Source organism: Rhinolophus sinicus, chromosome 18, assembly GCF_057876585.1.
Source record: "Rhinolophus sinicus isolate RSI-liver-muscle chromosome 18, RSI-T2T, whole genome shotgun sequence".
Lineage (NCBI taxonomy): Eukaryota > Metazoa > Chordata > Mammalia > Chiroptera > Rhinolophidae > Rhinolophus > Rhinolophus sinicus.
This window is the reverse complement of record NC_142518.1, coordinates 97152882-97172262: the sequence shown is the minus strand read 5'-3', so window position 1 is coordinate 97172262 and position 19381 is coordinate 97152882. Positions and strand designations below refer to the sequence as shown.

General features: G+C 36.1%; 1 protein-coding gene across 4 annotated transcripts in view; it reads right to left on the bottom strand.

Annotated features, from left to right (window-relative positions):
• Nucleotides 1-19381, bottom strand: part of LOC109436244 (integrator complex subunit 6-like) — a 56538-nt gene that overhangs the window by 12142 nt on the left and 25015 nt on the right. For all 4 annotated transcript variants that reach the window (XM_019714684.2, XM_019714683.2, XM_074324308.1 and 1 more), the window contains exons 4-10: nucleotides 19108-19197; nucleotides 18692-18875; nucleotides 18347-18475; nucleotides 17319-17482; nucleotides 13499-13651; nucleotides 9842-9974; nucleotides 577-671 (exon numbers count right to left, since the gene is read on the bottom strand). In XM_019714684.2, coding sequence (XP_019570243.2) covers nucleotides 577-671; nucleotides 9842-9974; nucleotides 13499-13651; nucleotides 17319-17482; nucleotides 18347-18475; nucleotides 18692-18875; nucleotides 19108-19197 — 948 coding nt within the window. The remainder of the gene's footprint in view (nucleotides 1-576; nucleotides 672-9841; nucleotides 9975-13498; nucleotides 13652-17318; nucleotides 17483-18346; nucleotides 18476-18691; nucleotides 18876-19107; nucleotides 19198-19381) is intronic.

Here is a 19381-nt window from a genome sequence, read left to right as displayed (position 1 = left end):
GCCTTTTCACCTCTAGAAACTTGGTTTACAGTTGACCACATCCGCCTCTGAAATTATTTTGATAAATCTTGATTTATATTATGCGACCAGTTCAAAATCATCATGAATATGTCCCCACCCTCCGCACCAGCACCCTTACTTCACGCTGTGTCTAGGACACATTTAACAGGCATTAAGTAGATATAATATCTTAGAATTGTGTTTTCAGAGGGAATCCCCATATTGAGAATTTCTAGAGTTAAAAAGGGAAATTGATGTAATACATGAATCCAGACCTATTCTTCTTAAATTCTAAAATTACAATTTCATAAGGTTAGTTTTAATAAGAGAAACATAGATGTGTATTATAAAAATAACCATGGCAGTTAAAGGAAATAAAATAAACAGTTCTTTTTGTGCCACCGTGACATCTCCCAGCTCTTATGCATAATTTGAGAAGACAGTGGCGATACAAATATTTATAAATTAAAAAAAAAACTATCTTATTTCAGGGGTAAAATTTTTGGTTCATTGACATTTCGTGTGACAAGGATCATCACGGATAAAGTTAATGCATATGTACACATAAATACATACTAATAGGTAGTATGGAGGCAGAGTTTTTAAGTAGTTGTCAAAAGCCTGTCGCCACTTCAGATTTGGCTTAAGCTTGTGAACTTTAAACAAGTCATCTGTAAGAGAAAACCAAATAAAATATTACATTACATCAGTCCTGAATTTCCAAGATCTAAATCAAGCAACCCACGCCTATTACATCATTTCCCAGAAATCTCAAGTTTTAATTACATTAGATGAACCTTTCATTGGAGTTTGTCTTTTTTGGTACTATTTACCAAAATTATATATAATATTTTTATAGAAAATGAAATACATTCTCAGGTTACAGATTCCTGTTTCATTTGTGAAGCTACATAAAATATAATATTAAAACACTAACTCTGACCCACATGAACTACTTTTCTGATCTGTTACATATTGGTAACTCTACCGTAGTAATTTTCACCTGAGAGGGAATCCATGGTCACTGATTAATGAAATATTTTATTTATTTAAATAGAGGGTGTGAAAAACAACAAAACTGAACTCATAGATACAGAGACTAGATTCATGGTTGCCAGAAGTGGGGGTGGGGTGGGGGGTGGACAAAATGAGTGAAGGTGGTCAAAAGGTACAAACTTCCAATCATAAAATAAATAAGTCATGGGGATATAATGTACAGCACAGTGACTATTGTTAATAATACTGTACTGCATATTTGAAAGCTGCTAAGACAGTAGACCTTAAAAGTTCTCAACATAAGAAAAAAATATTTGTAACTGTGTGGTGATGGATGGTACTTAGACTTACAGTGATGGTCATTTCAAAATATATACAAATATCATCTCATTATGTTGCACACCTGAAACTAATACAATGTTAAAAGTCAATTATATCTCAATAATAGGTAGGCAGATAGATAGATAGATAGATAGATAGATAGATAGATAGATAGATAGACAGACAGACAGAGTTCTACTTTTTGCTGAAAGGTCAAAATAAGAGACTTTAGAAAGTATATGAGAACAAAAGCTAAGACTCTAATTTCTAGGTAATGATGGCAAGCTCTAAATTGTGTTTTGGATTCTCCACAATCAGCCTATATTTTGTTTAGCTATATTCCCCCCTTCTTCATTTCTTTGATTTCAGTGGTCAGACATTTTGAGCCAAACTTAGGGTCTTTCAAATATTAGTTAACAATTGGGTGATGGCACTAGTAAAAGCAAGTAGAAATGTTAGGTTGAAGTTTAAAATTCTGTACAACTAAATATGTTTCTTGAATACCATATGCATTAATACAACTAAAGATATTTTCCTTGAATAAACAGATACCCCCTATCTTTTCACACTTAAATTTAATTACTTTAATAATCTAAATGCATTATATACACGACATGAAAATTTGCACAATATCTGATTATTTCCTTCTGAGGGTAAAAATGTATTTTTTCTAATATAATAATTCAAATTTGATATCCCCAGACATCAAAATAAACCTGCCACACTTACTATGAATATCAAAGATATTATAAATTCATCCTCTATTTTGTTTCTTCAGGTTTTATTGGCTCTAATCCAAAACCAATGCTTTACTTCCAGGGACAAGACCATTCCTATGTCATATGCATAATTTCTCTACAAATAGGGCTATTCTTTGAAATTCTGAATTACTTTAGTCAAGAAAAGCAACTACATAATTTCTTCCTTTTACTGCTATAATAAATTATTCACTTCTACTGAAACTAATTTAAATGAATTTACGAAGTCATAAAATATAGGTTTTTTGTTCTTTTGAGACAGGGTAGAAAGAACAAAGAAAAAAGATCTAAAGAGACTGCTGGCTCATTGTAGCATGCAGGTCTTTTAAAGACCATTCATATCTTAACAAAAAGGCAAGAGAGACCATGGAAATATCCTGTTAGACTATGTCTTTATGTGAAGTCTGTTGAGAATTAGGCAGATTTGGGAAACTAATTGACAAATTTAAATACCACAAGACTGATGAGACAGTTAGCTATAAATAGATTAGCTAATGTGAATCAATAATAGTCTTAATACCGTATTCCTAACAATGCTGATTGCAATGATTCCACCCAGGAGCCAATTTAGCCTAATTATTTCTTGTCGGATTTTTTTTTTTAACAGGGGTGGGAGGAAAAAAGAAAATCCTCCACAGTCTAAATTAAGGGTAGAGAGCAATTAGGGTGCCACTGCTTTAGTCACTATCTCTGTAGCTCAGAAAATGATTTCCATGGTATTAAATTTTCATTCACATGGAGTCTAGGATGGTAGTGACAGTAAAGATGTCATAAATAATTAGTTAATCAACATTTGAAAGACAAGGAAGTGACAATGTAGAATGAGAGTGAAATGATACTGCCACCACCTTAAAAACTACTGACATTTTATCTTCCAGTTCCTTTCTCCCCATTACCTGCATCAAAGAGAAGGAAGACATGGGTTTGAGTCTAAGTTCAGCCACATACTTAGCTGAGTGAGCTTTGAGAAATCACTTCAACGTTTTGTGCCTCCATTTCATCTACAAAATCGGTTTAATGATAACTGCCTTACCATACACGACTGTTCTTAGAACTAGATTATGTACATGAAAACACTGTACAAAATGAAAAACAGTGTAAACTGTAAAGCACCAAATGCACAGTGATTAATACACATCAAATTATCCTCCTTCCATTATTCTCTTATCTTCCTTCTGGTCTTAATGTGGAAATGAATTTTATATTTTACACAAGTCCCTAGTTCTCAATTTAAAAAAAATAGATGAATTTGACTCTGGGTGGTGAACACACAATGTGATATATCGATGATGTATTACAGAATTGTACACCTGAAACCTATGTAACTTTACTAACCATTGTCACCCCAATAAACTTTAATTAAAAAAAAAGGTGAATTGAATGTGGCATGTTTCAGAAAATTAAAAAAAAGAAAAGTTGCTATAAATGCCTTAATTTCTATAGTTATTGGCTTTCAACAGAAAAAAAATAATTTCCTAGTTTCTTGATTGAGACATCGTCTCCTTGCCTACTACAGTAATCTGGTTACTGCCCTATTAACATGATTCTTATGGTAGCTCATTGATTCTATTAAGCCTCACTTATCTATCCCAGGCAAGTTTTAGTGCTTAAATCATTAAACTTTTGTTAATGACTTTTGATGGAAATCTTGAATTAATAAAGAAACAGGAGTCATCTTTATGGACAGTTAATGTACCACACAGTAATACAGTGATGTGTCCAGGCATTATGAAGTGTATGTGACTTAACTCGTCTTTTTACTAAATGCTCTGCCCACTAAAACTGCAGAACCGTCTTATGTCTTATAGTATTATATCCTTAGTATGAAATAATGTCTTCAAGAGCTAAGATAACATAGCCATTGATAATGACAATAGTAATAATAGTGCTAATAGCATTATTGAACACTTACTACTTGCCAGGTGACTTCTGCGCAATTAACTATTCATTTAATCCCAACTAAATCCCTGTAAGGTAGGTATTATCATTATTCCCACTTTACAGATGCAATAACTGAAGCACAGAGAGGTATCTTATCCAAGGTCACAGAGCTAGCAAATGGCAGAGCCAGGATTCATACCAGGGCAGCTATGCCCTACAGTCCATACTCTTAACCACTTGGAAGCTCCACAACCCAGAAAGCAAATTAATGGTGGAAACGTTAAGAGTATCTATTTCAGAACCTCAACATGAAACCCAAGTTTATGATTCAGGGGCACAAGGACCTCCAGCCTCAAAGGGTGTGAAAAAAAACCTATGCTCTTTAGAAGACACAGGTTATAGAAAAGCCAGGAAATAGATATTTGAAGCCAAAGGGCAGAATGGGAACTAAGTCAAGGATGGGATGGCCCTGAAATGAATGTGTGGCGTTAGGGAAGGGGAAGGAATCAAAGATGCCTCTAGGGTTTCTGGTTTGAGATGTTTGCAAAGGGATGGTGATGCTCTAGACAGGGTTGGATTCTCAGTGTTGTAGGTTAAGGAGAACCAGGAACAAATGCCACATATGTATCCCTGGGGACAGAAGATGTTTCAAGAGAGAAGGGGAACTTGGCATTTGGGTAATAGACTGATACAGACTAAGAGGTGACCAGGAAGACAATGTCAGGATTTGACCTTCATAGTACTAGGGAGTCTGGGAATGTGGAAACTTAGGCACAAAAGGTTTTAGGCAAAGGAAGAACCGAATGCTTCCTTTTAACCATTATGTCCACATCTGACTTCTGTTACCTGCAAGACCAGCAAAGACCAGGTTTAGAGGGTGAGTCTCGCTATTGTAAAGTGCTATGCATCTTAATTTCTAAAGAGAGACCAGCTACTCTAGTTCTGGACATTTTCATATAGTAATAATTTGGAAGGCAAGCTGAGTTTAGAGCAAAGATGAGATACTGGAATTCAGCCCATAATAGTTCTAGAGAGCTTTCCCACTGCCGTGTGGTAATGAGACCACCTCCACCCCTTTGATGTCAATGGAAACCATGCGGGGAGGAGTAACAAAGAACTCTTACTTCTCGCAGGCGGGGACGTATCCTCCTAGTGAGGATCCAGAACTCCTACCCCTACACAGCAATAACAAGGAGCTCTTTCTTTTTGGGTATCAACAGAGGCCAACTGGGGAACCTGGACTTCAACCCCCTCCTGGCACTATTGAGGCAGTACCTCAAAATCTCTGCCAGAGGAGTGTGAGAGAAAGCAAGCTAAAATAGATTTAAATTAAGATCCAGAGACTCATAATATTGAAAATGTACAGGTCTCAATTGAAAATCACTCATCATACCAAGAAGATCTCAAAACAAATTCAAAATGATAATCAAGAGACAGCAATACTGGAGCGGCTGGATGGCTCATTTGGTTCGAGCACGAGCTCTCAACAATAGCACGAGCTCTCAACAATAGGGTTGCCGGTTCGATTTCTATATGGACCAGTGAGCTGTGCCCTCCACAGCTAGATTAAAGGACAACTCCCTGGAGAAAAACACTGTCCTCCAATATTCCCCAATAAAATTTATTTTTAAAAAAAGACACCAACACTGAAATAACAGAGATATTTAAAATACTCAATAAAGATTTAAAAGACCCATGATAACAAAAAATGTTTTAACAAGCAATTATACAAAGGCTTGAAACAGGTGAAAAAATAGAAAGCCTAAGCAAAGAGTGAGAAGTAGACGATATAAAGAAAAACCAAATGGAAATCTTAGAACTGATCAATAAAATAACCAAAATAAAAAGCTCAATGGGTGGGTTCAAAAGCAGAATGGAAGGGACAGAGGAAATAGTGAATTGGAAAATAGAACAATAGAAATCACCCAATCTGAAGGACAGAAAATAGATGCCCTCAAAATGAGCAGATTTATGATTCTCAAATTTCCCCATTCCATTGGTTTCCTTTTCACTCTGTTGACTGTCTCCTTTAATGTACCAAAGGTTTTAAGTTTGATGTAGTCCCACATGTTGATTTTTGCTTCTGTTGTCTGTGCTTTTGGTATCATCTCTATTTTTATTTCTTACAACTGCATACGAATCTACAATTCTCTCAAAATAAAAAGTGTACTTAAAATGGAAAAAATACTACTACTCCCTATAGTTGTGAAAACTGAGGTCATAAAGGTATATTTAAGAAAAAGGGATAACAACTAAGACTGAAAGGACAACAACTTGAAACTGAACGGCACCCTCCACAACTAAGATTGAAAGGACAACAACTTGACTTGGAAAAAAGGCCTGAAAGTACACACTGTTCCCCAATAAAGTCCTGTTCCCCTTCCCTAATAAAATCTTTAAAAAAAATAAAATAAAATAAAAAAGGAAAGAAAAGAAAAAGGGATAAATAAATCCACAAAATACAAGTATTTTTTGTTGGTAGTCTTATCAATCCCAAACATAGCTTATATTTTACATCAGTGACAATCACCTTTTAGTGGATATTTTTAGATTAGACTAAGAAATAAAGTAGATAGGCTATACAGAAAGATCATGTTAATATAATTCTGATGACCCATTCTTAACCTTGAAACATTTTAAAAGAATTGTTTTTTCGGTACATTTATACATATAGTATTTATAGCACTAAAAATCTTGTGCTTTTAATAACTACATTAAAATTCAGTATGATGTAGTCCTATTTGTTTATTTTTTCTTTTGTTTCCTTTTCCTGAGGAGCTATATCCGGAAAAAATATTACTAAGAGCATTGTCAGAGAATTTACTGCCTATGTTTTCTTCTAGGCATTTTATGGTTTCAGGTCTTATATTTAAACTTTTAATCCATTTTGAGTTTATTCTTGTATATGGTGTAAGAAGGTGGTCCAGTTTCATTTTTTTCATGTATCTATCCAGGTTTCCCAGCACCATTTACTAAAGAGACTGTCTTTACTTCATTGTATATTCTTGCCTCCATTGTCATAGATTAATTGGCCATATAGGTGAGGGTTTATTTCTGGGCTTTCTATTCTGTTCCATTGATCTATGTGTCTGTTTTTATGCCAGTGCCACACTGTTTGGATTACTATAGCTTTGTACTATAGTTTAATATCAGGTATTGTGATACACCCAACTTTGTTCTTTCTCAAGATTGCTGTGGCTATTTGGGGTCTTTTGTGGTTCCATATAAATTTTAGGATTACTTGTTCTAGTTCTGTGAAAAATGACATTGGTATTTTGACAGGGATTGCACTGAATCTATAGATTACTTTGAGTAGTATGGACAATTTAACGATGTTAATTCTTCCTATCCATGAGCACAGTACATGCTTCCGTTTATTTGTATCTTCTTCAATTTCTTTCTTCAATGCCTTATAGTGTTCTGAGTACAGGTCTTTTATCTCTCTGGTTAAATTTATTTCTAGGTATTTCATCTTTTTTATGCAATTGTAAATGGGATTAAAAAAAATTCTCTCTCTAATTGTTCATTATTGGTGTATAAAATTGCAACCGATTTCTGAATACTAATTTTGTATCCTGCTACTTTACTGAATTCATTTATCGGTCTAATAGTTCTTTGGTGGAATCTTTGTGGTTCTCTAGTTATAAGACCTGAAACCATCAAACTCCTAGAAGAAAACATAGGCAGTAAACGCTCCGATATTGCTCTTGGTAATATTTTTCTGGATATATCACCTCGGGCAAGGGAAACAAAAGAAAAAATAAACAAATGGGACTGCATCAAACTAAAATGTTTTTGTTTTTGCACAGCAAAGGAAACCATCAACAAAATGAAAAGACAACCTACCAAATTGGAGAAGACATTCGCCAATGATACATCCAATAAGGGTTAATATACAAAATTTATAAAGAACTCATACAACTTGACACCAACATAACAAAACAATCCAATTAAAAAATGGGCATAGGAACTGAACAGACAATTCTCCAAAGAGGACATAAAGATGGCCAACAGATATATGAAAAGATGCTCAATATCACTAATCATCAGAGAAATGCAAATTAAAACCACAACAAGATACCACCTCACTCCTGTCAGAATGGCCATCATCAATAAATCAACAAACAAGTGTTGGCAAGGATGTGGAGAAAAGGAAACCCTCCTTCACTGTTGGTTGGACTGCAAATTGGTGCAGCCACATGAAAAACTGTTTGGAGGTTCTTCAAAAACTTAAAAATGAAACTACCATATGACCCAGCAATTCGACTGCTGGATTACCTGAAAAAATCCAAGACACTAATTAAAAAAGATATATGCACTCCTATGCTCATTGTAGCATTGTTTACAATAGTCAAGATATGGAAGCAACCTAAGTGTTCACTGATAGACAATTGAATGAAGAAGAGGTTGTACATATACCGGGGGTGCCAAAAAATGTATACAAGTGGACACTTTGGTCAACGTTGCTCAAGCAGTAGTTTGCCATAATCAGAAGTGTCTGGATGCTGATGGTAACCACTGAGCACCTCTTGTCATTGCAGAAGTCAAACGTGACTTGTATTCACCTTTTGTTATTGGTATATGTTGAGTATTACAATTTTAATACAATTTTCCTTTCTTAAATTGTGTATACATTTTTGGCACCCTCTGTATACAATGGAATATTACTTGGACATAAACAAGAATGAAATCTTACCATTTATGACAACATGGCTGGACCTAGAGGGTATTATGCTACGTGAAATAAGTCAGACCGAGAAAGACAAATAACATATGATCTCATTTATATGTAGAATCTAAAAAAAAAAAACCAAACAAACTGACAAAACAAAACAAAAACAGACTCAGAAACAGAGAGCAGAGGGATAGTTACCAGAAGGGAGGTGGAGAGGAATGGGTGAAAAAGTGAAGAGATTAAGAAACACAAATTTGCAGTTACAAAATAGTCATGGGGATATAGGGTATAGCATAAGGAATAGAGTCAATAACATTGTAATAACTATGTATGGTGTCAGTTGAGTTCTATATTTATCAGGGGGATCACTTTATGAGTTACATAAATGTCTAACCACTATGCTGTACACCTGAAACTAATATAATATTGAATGTCAACTGTAATTGAAAAAAAATTAAAATTAAAAAACAAACTCAGTAAAGGTTTGGTCCTTTTTGCAAAAAATTAAGAAACTCCACCAAATAAAAATATTCACAACTTTACAACTAGAAGGATACCACGTGATATTATATTACTTTAAACAGATAAGGCTCTTTAAATGAGAAAAAAATCTCTACACACATTTTCGGTGATATCTGAGTAATAGCCTCTGGAGTTGTTCCTTTTAGAATTTGGATATGGAAACCACAACCTCTACAACTATAGGTATTGCAGAGTTTACTCTTGTACCTATTACCTTAACTTGCTACCCTGCCTAAAACTGATGCCTCAAGAGCATTGAATACTCTTGTGAGGAATGGCTGTGAGCCAATACCTCCACAGAAGCTCTATTTTCTGAAAAAATCCATCAGATATTTGAAGCATTAATCCAATCAATGGTACTTTTTGGCCCAAACTAGTGTAGAAAAAAGTCAAATGCACTTAAAACTGAGGGTCGGGGGGGCGGGGTGACAGTATTGGAGCTTGCAACCTGAAGAACTGTATAAGGATCACATACCAGAGGTTAAGTATCTCTTCTATTTTATGTGAAAACAAAAAGAAAACAACACAGAAAACAGTATGCAAATTCTATCCTTCCAAATTAGCTTTTAGACTTTTATCTACCTCGGTATCAATTACTGTGACTACAGTTAAAGTGCTTGGTCCATCATGCATATTTTTCGTTTTTGTTGTATTTTAAAGATGATTAAATAGCACATACTTGACTTACCTAAAAGAGGGAGTAAAACTGGGTAGTTGTATGGCATCACAAAGAGGTTTACACAAGTTAAAGTCATACTGGCTTTTAAATAACCAAATGGATATCCAAGTTCATTGTATTTTGCACTGCTAGTAACAAACACCTGAGAAGAACATTAAGTGATATACAGTTACGACAATAAGGATTTTATGTAAAACCAAACTCACAGCAACATTTCATAGCCACCATCTATGGCATAATTTAATGGTAATTTAAAAATGGGAATAGTGCTTTTAACCTATGGTTATGTCAAATATATCATAGTATATAAGAATGTTCAGATTGCAATTCTTTTATAAATTATATTAAGAAATGAAACTGTACTGTGCAGTAACCATTCAGAGATGGCAGGCTACATCAATGATACCCAAATATTTACTTGATTAGCACAATGGAAAATAAGGCTGAAATACCACTAAGCAATACCAGTTGTTAAAACGAATTGACTTCTTAAAAGAACAAGTGACCGGAGTAAAGACTTTTAGGAAAATGGAACACGGCTCCATGCTTGAAGCACACCACTACAAAAACAAAGCCCATTTAAAGGATTATGCTAATACTCTTCATGTGTACTACTATTAAATCTTGCTCTCTACTTCCCTTTGATGGCCCATTCCCCTAGCCACCTACTCATTTTTCATCCAAGAAGTATTTACTGAATAGCCTATTATAAGCCAGGCACTAGTGCTAATTATTTTAAGGCAGCAAGGAGATGCTTTGGATAACTCTAGAAGACATTTATCTTGTAAATTATGCTGATAGAGAAAACATTCAATAACAACTAAAATATTTAATGTTTATTCCATATGACTGTCACCTTATTCCTCACTGATATTCCTGATTTAATGTATACTATATTGTCAGGTCCCATATACTTGATGTGCTGTATGGAGTCCTCTAGCTACGATGTTTTCTCTGTGTCTCATGAGTTCTTCAACAGGATCATTTAAGACAAAAGGCAAACCCTGACGGTGAACAGAATCCATTTACTTTGCTAATTCTCAGTACCAGAAGTATCGCCTACCAGTTCACTAAATTCTTGCTATATTTAGTTATAGCTAAGAATAAATTCTTGCTATGTAATTTTTGATTCCACAAACGAATGAGTTATACTAAAACATGAACTATCTACTACATTTCATGTCTTAATTTGAATCTTAGTAGAAACAGATAACTAATGAAACACGTTGGATTTCCCCGATCTTCTCAGTGTGTATGAGAGAAGAGGGGGAAAATTCATCATAAAGGATAAAAAAAAAGTAACATACAGCCATCAAGGATCAGACATATGATTCCTATGAAAGGAAAAGCACTGATTTTGTTCCTCTCTCACTCCCTTTCCCTCTCTTTCCTCCCTCCCTTCCTACTTTCCTTCCTTCTTTCCCATAAGTCTCTTGAGTTTTTCCAATTTCCTTATCACCTGCAGATTCATAGAATTTAGGGGTTCAAAACGATCATTAGAGACCGACTAGAAAAAGTAGGTGTCTGGTCCAAGAGCACATAGTTGGTGACAGAGCTAGGGTTAGAAGCCAGTCTCCATCATGATTTTGCCAAATTTCCTGGTTCCTGGTTCATCTTATTCTTTTTCACTCCCACTAACTCACTGTATTAAAACTACTCTAAACCAAAGTAACCTAAGGTACAGGAGAAAGGCATATGGAATATTTGAGGGGTGGTGCAGGAAGCAAGGGCAGGATTTCTTAAGTGGAGAAGATTTACAAGGAATGTGCTATATAGAAAAGAGAGTTTATTTTAGAGGAAAAGTATAATTTGTAATTTTATTTGTTTTCGTTGCAAAATTTTTTCAACCAATAAATTCAAACCTCCTATCTTGACTTTAAGTTAGCATTCTATTAACCACTTGTCTACATTTCTAGTACATTTTTGGTGCATTTTATTGAAATGTAAAAATATATTTAAAAAGTGCATGAATTGTAAGTATATAGCTCAATAAAAGATCACAAAGAGGGGGACTGCCATCTTCCAGTAATTCACCAAAATGACCAACACAAAGGGAAAGAGGAGAGGTGCCTGCTATATGTTCTCTAGGCCTTTTAGAAAACATGGAGCCGTTCCTTTGGCCCCATACATGTGAATCTACAAGAAAGGTGATATTATAGTCATCACGGGAATGGGCACTGTTCAAAAATGAATGCCCTACAAATGTTTCTGTGGCAAAATTGGAAGGGTCTACAATGTTACCCAGCATGCAGTTGGCATTGTTGTAAACAAGTTAAGGGCAAGATCTTTGCCAAGAGAATTAATGTACGTATTGAGCATATTAAACACTCTAAGAGCCAAGACAGCTTTCCTGAAACGAGTGAAGGAAAATGATCAAAAAAGGAAGGAAGCCAAAGAGAAAGGTACCTGGCTTCAACTGAAACACCAGCCTGCCCCACTCAGAGAAGCACACTTTGTGAGAACCAGGGGAAAGGAGTCTGAGCTGCTGGAACCCATTCCCTAAGAATTCATAGCATAAGTGTAAAGAAAAATTAAAAAAAAACCTCTGTACTGTTAAAAAAAATCACAAAGTGAATGCATACTTGTAATCAGCACACAGATCAAGAAATAGAACATGACCAAAAACCTCCTAATGTCCTTTTCTGGTCACCACTCCGCATCCCTGAGAGAAACCACTATCCTGACAGAGTAAGCTTTACCTCTTTTTAAACATAAATGAAATAAAATCATATGATATGTGATTTTTTATGTTTGGCTCCTTTTGTTCAACATTACATTCATGAGATTGTTCTGTTTCTTGCACGTTTACATCCTTGCTTTAAGCCTGTTTCTCTTTTTTCTACCAATTTTAGCATCTTTGGAGAATTCAAGTAGCTTAAAGACAGCTAGTAGCAATTATCTCACATTTTAGGATGGTAGTCTGAAAGTGTTCCTTGTGTAAATAGAAGCTAACAATTACTGACTGCTATGTGGTACTGTAGTTTAGAAATAGAACAAACATCATAACAACGTAGGACTTCCTCATTACAGCCAAATAAAAAGGCTGTGACTGCCATATCTGGATTTTTACAAATTAAAATCCAAAGGTGAGTCTATAACAAGTCAGCAAGCCCTTCCAGCTGAAGGTTCATACTCAGAAGAGCCGGTAGATGTGCATTTGCTTTGTCCAAGTAAATGCCACACTACACACAACAGTGTGTTTGGTACTACAAGTAGAGTCTGGCTACGTTACTCGAATACAGAAAATAGTTTCAGGGCTTATGGCTTTTTGTCAAAGATATCTTGTACTTCCAATCTGTCAAGTTCACACTAAGGGCTGAGAAGCTTACTTCAGCTGCAGAAGCCGTAGTTGAATAGAATTACATCCCTTAGGTTAGGGACTCTTAACCCGGGCTCCCTGGACAAGCTTCAGGGAAATCCTCCAAGTCCTCAAATACACAGGTTTCATCAGATTTGACTGCCTTAAATGGCAATGTACAGTAGGTTAATGATTCCTATCAGTGTGAAATTATTTCCTTGGCCCTGTTGCTTTTGATAGCATTTTTTGAGAAACATTATTACCAGACTCAGCCTAATTATCCTCAGATTAACCTCTGAAACTTCCTAAAACAATTTCCAGATCCCAGAGTGGTTATAGATATTTGTCTAACAGGTAAAAATAAGTACCTGCCAGCAGGTATGGGGAGACTTTCGTTCCAGGATGTACTGAGTTAAGGGTGAAGGTTCAAGTTCGTATTTGTCAAAGGGAAGTTTGTCTATTACCATTGGTTCACAATCTACACAGGAGAACTTCACAACAGGATGAGATGTTCGCGGAGGCTGAAAAACAAGAGGGGGAAATATGGTCCATTACCAAGTGAGCTTACATTTCTAACAAGTCTGCAATCACTTTTACATCTTTAAAGTCATCACTGAGGTACAGACTAGTGTTTTAAGAAATAGGGCTCCTGATCTCTAGGTACCACCAATGGCTTGATCGGGGGAGGGCACTTAGATTCTTCATCTCAACCATCCCTTGGCAATGGGAAGAGGAAAGGTAAATTATAACACTCATAACTACAATTTCAGTGAAGTGAAAAATAAAACTGCTTTGAATATGCTTCAGCAGTCATTAATTAAGCTCTGCAAGATGAACTTGGGATTTTAGATCCATTTTGTCACCTCCAAGCGTCATCTGCCCTTCATTCCTTTGTACCATGAGGTGACAGACACTGTGAGGGAAGAAGAAATCCATGAAACTTTCTAATGAGATAATGACAGAGCTAGAGCCACTAACAAGCAAGATGAAAAATTGTGAAGGTATGGGAAGGGCAAGATAGAGACCGAAAATGAACCAGTCACAACTCCAGAGCCCAGCAGATTTTTTTTCCAGTTTAATTTTCACAGCATTTGTCACACCCACATGTTTGCCTTGAATGGCTAGAGCTGGGGATGCATCTGGCTGGGCTGCAAAGGCCTGTGTGCCTGGGGTGCCAGAGCAGATTAATACAGCAGCCATTTTATTAACAGGTGTAGTTTGTTGGAATGGAGAACATCAGAGAGAGAAATGGTGGCAGCAAGGGCAATACGGAGAGATAAGGAGTTAGGACAAGTCCCAGGGACAAGGGTGGGGCATGGCTCTGCCTATTCTTGCTGAGAGATCTGTAAGGCTAATATGAATATGACAAAATATTTCTGTTTCCTTTATAAAAGGGGAAAAACCTTTTGACTTACCTTTATGACTTACAAACCTACAAGATATTTTGGGAGCTGAGAAAAATGGCCCCCAAGTGTGCTTTTAAAGCTAAAGGCATGGTCATATGAGCTATGTGTGAGTTACTTGGAATTTCTTTATTCCAGTTTTTCCTGATTTTAATTTTAATTAAACTTGAGAAATATTTCTGGCTTATTAGATTTAAATCTATAAGAAAGCAATAAAGACATGAGTGAAGCCCTATCATGGGCAATAATGAAGTAATTTCATAACTAAAACATTCATTCTGGGGTTTGAAGGGGCTGAGAGTAACTGGGCACTGAGATTTGACAAGTGTACCACCTGGAAGCCCTGAGGGAAGGAGGGAAAGATTTACCCTCACCCACAGCAGGGGCTGAAAATGGTTCTTCAGTTGTACCTTCAAGCCTTTCATGGCCATTCCTGGAAAAAATGCAGGAGCCTAAAAATAGTAATCCAGGAAAAAATGCAGTTCATGTCAGAAATTTCTAAAACTTAGACAGACTACAGATTAGCTGAACCAGGAAGATGCTATACTGGAGAAGTAGTGATCTTTTCGTGCCCCTCCCCCTCTCTTGGGGGGAGGTAGGAATATGAAAGGGAGAGTAGGTTTCATATAATTTCCCTAATTACTAGACACCAGCCCTCCCCCTAAAAAAGCCAATTCCTCTGGTACTAGGAACAACTACAATATCAAACCCTCTTCTACCAAAATGCAGTGAACAAAAAACAAGTCCTTGCTTAGAGATCACTTTTTAAATATTGCTTAATTACCCATCATTTAAAGGTGCATTGACAAGGACACAAGTCCATTGATTACAAAAAGATAAAAAGCAGGTCTACAAAGTCCCACTGGTTGTTTAATGACTTCCTAGGAGGAAGTAAAATGACGTGTTTTGAATGTTTCAAAACCTATACAAAGTGCAGACCAAGTTCGAATTTCTTGAGGATGTACGAGGTGTGATCACAAAATATGGTGAATGTTTAAATAAAACAAATTATTACAGTAAAAGACACACTGTCATTAATCCCCCTCAAAACACTCCCTCTTGCCTCGAACACACTTATCTCATTGTTCGTGCCACTTTCTGAAGCAGTTCTGGAAGTCCTCTTTCGTGAGTGTCTTTAGCTGCGCTGTCGTGGCTGCCTCGATGTCCTGAATCGATTAAAAACATTTACCTTTCATGGTCATTCTGACTTTGGGGAAGAGCCAGAAGTCGCAGGGTGCCAGATCTGGTGAATAAAGTGGATGCGGACACACCGTAATGTTTTTTTTTTTTTTTTTTTTTTTTTTTAATTAAATTTATTGGGGTGACAATTGTTAGTAAAATTACATAGATTTCAGGTGTACAATTCTGTATTACATCATCTATAAATCCCATTGTATGTTCATCACCCAGAGTCAGTTCTTCCATCACCATATATTCGATCCCCCTTACCCTCACCTCCCCCCCCACCCCCCCACCCCCCTTACCCTCTGGCAACCACTAAACTATTGTCCGTGTCTATGAGTTTCTGTTTCTCATTTGTTTGTCTTGTTCTTTTGTTGTTTTTGGTTTATATACTACATATCAGTGAAATCACATGGTTCTCTGCTTTTTCTGTCTGACTTGTTTCGCTCAGCATTACTCTCTCAACATGGATGGATCTTGAGAGAGTAATGTTTTTATTTGACAGAAATTGCCGTACCAGAAGTAATGTGCCACACAGAGCCATTCCGTTGTGATCACAAAATATGGTGAATGTTGCTGCTAAGTGCCATCCAACAGAAAGGCAGGGATCTTCAATACGGGAAGCAGCACGTCGAACCTTAGTAACAGTGTGTGACAAGTTTCAGCTTGTTCTGTGCAGTCAGTCGGGTGTGAGCTATGGTCAAGAGAAGGTGTGTTTTAAAGTGTGCCACAAGTCATCTTCCATCATGACAACGCTCCTTGGCACTTATCGCTTCTGGTATATGGCAGTTCTGTCAAATAAAAACATCACAGTGTATCTTCATCCACCTTATTCACTGGATCTGGCACCGTGCAATTTCTGGCTCTTCCCCAAAGTCAAAATGATTCAGGACATCAAGGCAACCACGATGGTGCAACTAAAGACACTCACAAAAGAGGACTTCCAGAACTGCTTCAATAAGGGGCAAGAATGATGGGATAAGTGTGTTCAAAGCGAGAAGAAGTATTTTGAGGGGGATTAATGGCAATGTGTCTTTTACTGTAATAATTTTTTTTAAACATTCACCATATTGTTTGATCACATCCTGTACATGAAAATCAATGTTGCACTTCTTAGATATTGTGTATACCATGTAAATCAAGTCAGCTGCTCTGAAATAAAACCAAGTCACGGATTGCAACAGCATCCAAAATAACAATGCTTTAACATCCAAAGAGGGCAGTTCAAGTGGTAAAGGCAACTGAAAGAAAGAATGCCAGTATAGAAAGGAAGTCTTCTCTTGTTTTTAGGTACCGTGTTTCCCTGAAAATAAGACCCAGGCAGACAATCAGCTCTAATGCGTCTTTTGGAGCAAAAATTATATTATATAAGACTGGGTCTTGCATTATAGTAAAATAAGACCAGGTCTTATATTAATTTTTGCTCCAAAAGACACATTAGAGCTGACTGTCCAGCTAGGTCTTATTTTTGGGGAAACACGGTACAAGCTATACTTCTGGCAAGAGATAGAAGACATGGCTTAAAGCCTCAAAGCTTTTAAAAAAGGTTTACTGTAATCAGTAAATCCAGAATGATGTTTAACTTTTGTTTTATGTTACTTACTAGTGAAGGTAAATTCTGATCTGGCCAAAAAGATTCTGGAATTGGCCAATGTCCAACAGGAACACCAGTTTTAGAGTTAGGTCGTACATAAATGAGCTTATGACAACTATGCCATGGTTGAACAGCAAATGAATTGCTTGGCCTAGATGAATCCATAAGAACATCTAAAAGTTAAACAAAAGACAGACAAAAGCATGAATTTCTTTTCACAGCTGCTGATCTTCTTGTACACATTTTTCAGCTGAAAGCAAAGTACAAGACAGTGATTCATGAAAAAAAGTGACTAGTAGGATTTTTGAATGTTCTCCCTAGCAACTCTTTTCATCTAATCCATCCCTTCTAATCCAACATCCCCCCCATCCTTAATTATGAACAAAATATGCAGACTATGGGAAACTATTGTAAAATTAGTTTTAAATTTTCTCAGATTTAGACACATAAACACACCAAACCACTAGTTATTTTTCCAAATTTGGCAAATGAAATTGTTCATTCCCTGGTATTGTTTTACAGTTTTGGAATCTGACAAAATAGGTCATAAATTCCATTTAGATTTTCTTTTAATTCCCAATTAGATGACAAAAGAATTCTTTACTAACCAGTTGACTCAATGACCACAAAGGCAAAATAAAAACTATCGAAATTTACTGAAAGGTAGAAGCAATGCTGATAATACAACCTATGTATATAGTTAGGGGACGGAACACAAAGCAAATGCATCAAGTTTATTGTGGACTGATTCATTATAGTTTCCCCATCACCCTTAAAATTGCAGGGAAACTGCGCATTGTATAATGCTGCATCATGTATCCCACATGCATTTTAATTATTTAAGTTAGCATATTTCATTTGTCCCCCAAAATAGGGCAAGGCAGAGTTCAATGTAATCACTCATTAGTCTAAATTATATTAGTAAAATATTTGTTTTAATGATTTGAGTGTCATTTAAGATTAGTTTAATGTTTTTCCAATCTCAGATCATTCTCCCATGTAACACTATAGGGTGAAAACAAAGTTCTCTACTGTACCTTCTCCAATAGGAAGTGGATCTGGTCCCGTTTTTTCAAAGTTAATAACTACACCACTCTGAACTTTTTGAACTAGAGATTCTAAACACTGATTCAACATTCTTTGTGTTCTAACACAGTAGGAGCGACCTATACCAGAAGGAAAAACAAATAGCACAAATTCAATCAAATAAAATGCTATTTCACAATACAAGCACTTGAAACCCTAAAATACAACACTAATGATGAGCTTAAGCAGCAGCATTACAAGATTCTGAAGTAAAGGATGGATGGAGATGACATTTAAGAAAAACTAACCACTGCTGCCCTGAATTCTTCCTTTAGAATGTTAAATACTGCCAATACCTCCAGTGACTTCACACATCTGTGCGATGGCAGATTCATCAGTTGGTACACTCCCTAATTGCTCTGGTTCAGTTGAAGCCAATCCAGGCAAACGCAACACCAGGGCAAATAACCTTTGATCCCAACGAAAAGGTTCTTTGGTTAGTTCACTTCCAGGCAGAGGCGAATTCAAAGGAAGATGAAGCTGATAAGGCAAAATGTGAAGAGTTTCGTCAGAACAACCCATACAAAAATGAAGAAAGAATTAAAGGGTTCACGTTTCTTTCACTTTACTGAATAAAATGAAGCAATCTTTCAAGGATCACCAAGATGGAAAGTTTGATTAAACTTATTTTTAATTAGAAATGTATGCCTCCCACAGAAATAGCTGCATGTTCTCTGCTATTTAAACGAAAAATTTAAAAATGAAATCTCACCTCTTCTTGAACACCAGCCGTACTTGTTAACTTGTTTCCATCTGTGATGGTAATTAAAATAGATGGTTCTAAAAAAAATGGATTTCTCCCCTAAAATACATTTAAAAAGTATTAGAGCCGTGTAAAGTAATAATATTGTATTTAAACTTTTACATTTGCCTTGCCAGTGATCTCCCAAGTGTGTGATAAAATTTTCCTGGATAAATAAGAAGGGAAAGATTAGGGACTGAGTGGATGGGGATCAAAATACCAATCCCTGAAGAGGTAACATTCA